Below are 2,519 nucleotides of genomic sequence, written 5' to 3' on the forward strand. Positions count from 1 at the left end.
GGGCTGCAGGCCAATGGGGTGGCAGCCCGGGGCGCTCCCGCTGCGCTGCGGGCGGCAGGTTGCGGCCTCGCGGGGCGCGGGGAAGGAGCCGGTTCGAGTCCGGACCCCGGAGGCCGGCGGGCGCCCAGGTGAGCCTCGCCGACACCGGGAGCCTCCTGAGTGCGAGGTCGGCCCGGGCAGCAACTCCGACGGACGAGCGCGAACCGGGCCGCCCGTTGGGGCCGCGCCGCACCTGCACCCGCCCCACGGCATGGTTGGCGGCCTGCGGGGCGAGCGTGGCGAACAGCGGGACTGGGAGTGGGCTGCCTGTGCCAGGCTCGGTGGGTCCGGACGGTGGATGTCTCAGTCGCGGGGAGGAGGCGTTCCCATGGCAGCAGGGTGCCGGGTTTGCGTGTGGGCGCCCTAGGGTGCCTGGGGACGGCGCCTCGCGGGAGGGGCAGTGCCCTCCGCGCCAGGTAACTGGGTGGGGAGGCAGGAAGTCCTGCATCTGGTTAATGATTCGCCTCGTTCCGGAGTGGGGCGGGGCAAGAGGAGGCTAGGAAGTGGGGGAAGGCTCCCGTGCTCCGGGAGGGAAGACTGGTTTCCCCTTTGGGGGAGCTGGTCTTGACTACCCCCACCCCAGGAATGTGTGGCCTGTGGGTAGGGCTGGGCACAGGAGAGCTGGGCGGCAGCCCTGAACCAGTTCTAGGGTGAAGAGCAGGCCAGGAGGAGCAAGAGAGGAGGGCCAGGCCGTGGGGGGGCCAGGTAGGGCTTGACCCTGTGGCCTTCACCTGCAGGACAGGGATGCTCTCTGCGGCCATGGAGCTGAAAGTGTGGGTAGACGGCATCCAGCGCGTGGTCTGTGGGGTCTCGGAGCAGACCACCTGTCAGGAAGTAGTCATCGCACTAGCCCAAGCTATAGGTGAGTTCCCTCAGGGACAGACAGGCACAACAGGTAGACCTGGGGTGGGGCCTGGCCCTCTGGCCTTGTCTTCCTCCAAGGAGGGCGGGGCCGGTTGCTGATCCCTCTTGCCCCTCCCCACTTCCTCAGTCTGGGTGGACAGGGTGGGGGGACGCAGGCTGACCCCTCTCCCCCACCCCAGGCCAGACGGGCCGCTTTGTGCTTGTGCAGCGTCTCAGGGACAAGGAACGGCAGCTGCTGCCCCAGGAGTGTCCAGTGGGTGCCCAGGCTACCTGTGGACAGTTTGCCAGTGATGTCCAGTTTGTCCTGAGGCGGACAGGGCCCAGCCTCGCTGGGAGGCCCTCCTCGGACAGCTGCCCACCCCCCGAGCGCTGCTCGATCCGCGCCAGCCTGCCACCGAAGCCGCGACCAGCACTGGGCCGTGAGCCCCACAGAACAGTGACTTTCAGCCTAGAGTGCCACAGGCTGGCCTCCAGCCCTGCACTGCCTGAGCCTGTAGTCCCCGTGGCACCTGTGCCAGGCCCCTGGGAGGACCTGCAGGGCCTGGCGCAGAGGGTGCAGAGGAACGCGGAGGAGCTGGGTCAGGAGGCCTTCTGGGAGCAGGAGCTGCGGCGGGAGCAGGCGCGGGAGCGCGAGGGGCAGGCGCGGCTGCAGGCGCTGAGTGCGGCCACCGCCGAGCATGCCGCCCGGCTGCAGGCCCTGGATGCCCAGGCCCGCGTCCTGGAGGCCAAGCTCCACCTGGCCGCAGAGGCCCCTGGGCCTCCCTCGCCCACAGCGTCTGCTGCGGAGCGCCTGCGCCAGGACCTGGCCGCCCAGGAGCGGCAGAGCGCGGAGGTGCAGGGCAGCCTGGCCCTGGTGAGCCGGGCTCTGGAGGCTGCGGAGCATGCCCTGCAGGTGAGCTCAGGAACCTGCACCCCGGACGGGCGGGTTCGGGCCGGGTGTCAGAGCCCGACTCGGGAGGACACCAGCATGTGGAGCCCATGGCTGTGCCCCTGAGGGTCCCATGTGCCCCAGGCCCAGGCCCAGGAGCTAGAGGAGCTGAACCGGGAGCTCCGCCAGTGTAACCTGCAGCAGTTCATCCAGCAGACGGGGGCTGCCCTGCCGCCTGCCCCGCGGCCAGACCGGGCTCCCCCTGCCACACAGGTCAGTGGTTCTGGAGGGTGGCTGGCTCAGTGGGGGCCCAGTCAGCTCCAAACTGACCCGCTCTCCCCACAGGATCTCATGCCTCCAGCCAGAGAAAAGCCCCTCCCGGGAGGCCCCCGGAGTCCCGCCCTCGTGTCTAGTCTGAGCCCAGAGGGTATGTCTCTGCCTGACTCTGGGAGGGACGAGGTCATCCTGTGGCCCCTCAGCCCCCTCAGCCTGCGTCCTCTCCACAGTTGCCCCCATGAGACAGAACTCTTGGAGGTAGCAGCTTCCGCCCAGAGTGAACGTGCACTGCCAGCCCAGCCCTGGGCTCTGATGACATGAGCGAGGGCAGCTGAAGCCAGCCCGGCCTGGACAGCAGGAGTCACAGTCTTAGAGGACTCCCTCCCCCGTGCAGTTGGAAGCCCTTGTGCCCTGGGCCCAGGACAGAACACCTCGGAGCCATGGGGTTTCTGCTACGGGGGGGCGGGGAGCC

General features: G+C 69.4%; 1 protein-coding gene across 4 annotated transcripts; it reads left to right on the forward strand.

Moving 5' to 3' along the window:
* On the forward strand, positions 1-2,513 carry RASSF7 (Ras association domain family member 7). Of its 4 annotated transcripts, XM_011380785.2 has the most exons (6): positions 1-128; positions 777-901; positions 1,083-1,795; positions 1,916-2,044; positions 2,117-2,198; positions 2,278-2,481. In XM_011380785.2, exons 2-6 carry the CDS (start codon positions 784-786, stop codon positions 2,307-2,309), a joined length of 1,074 nt encoding a protein of 357 aa, XP_011379087.1. In that variant the 5' UTR covers positions 1-128; positions 777-783; the 3' UTR covers positions 2,310-2,481. The 4 variants fall into 4 exon arrangements, with proteins under 4 accessions (XP_011379087.1, XP_011379084.1, XP_011379085.1 ...); XM_011380782.2 differs by having other exon boundaries at positions 2,117-2,513; XM_011380783.1 differs by lacking the exon at positions 1-128 and adding an exon at positions 135-320 and having other exon boundaries at positions 2,117-2,513.
* The last annotated feature ends 6 nt before the right edge of the window (positions 2,514-2,519 follow it).

Source organism: Pteropus vampyrus, unplaced genomic scaffold (genome assembly GCF_000151845.1).
Source record: "Pteropus vampyrus isolate Shadow unplaced genomic scaffold, Pvam_2.0 Scaffold405, whole genome shotgun sequence".
Taxonomy (NCBI): Eukaryota; Metazoa; Chordata; class Mammalia; order Chiroptera; family Pteropodidae; genus Pteropus; species Pteropus vampyrus.

Bases quoted from the DNA above. Each gene is read 5' to 3' on its own strand.
- RASSF7 (XM_011380782.2), top strand. From the start codon at position 784: ATGCTCTCTGCGGCCATGGAGCTGAAAGTGTGGGTAGACGGCATCCAG. The intron at 902-1,082 runs GTGAGTTCCCTC...CCCCCACCCCAG, and splicing joins CGCACTAGCCCAAGCTATAG to GCCAGACGGGCCGCTTTGTG. The intron at 2,045-2,116 runs GTCAGTGGTTCT...CTCTCCCCACAG, and splicing joins GGGCTCCCCCTGCCACACAG to GATCTCATGCCTCCAGCCAG.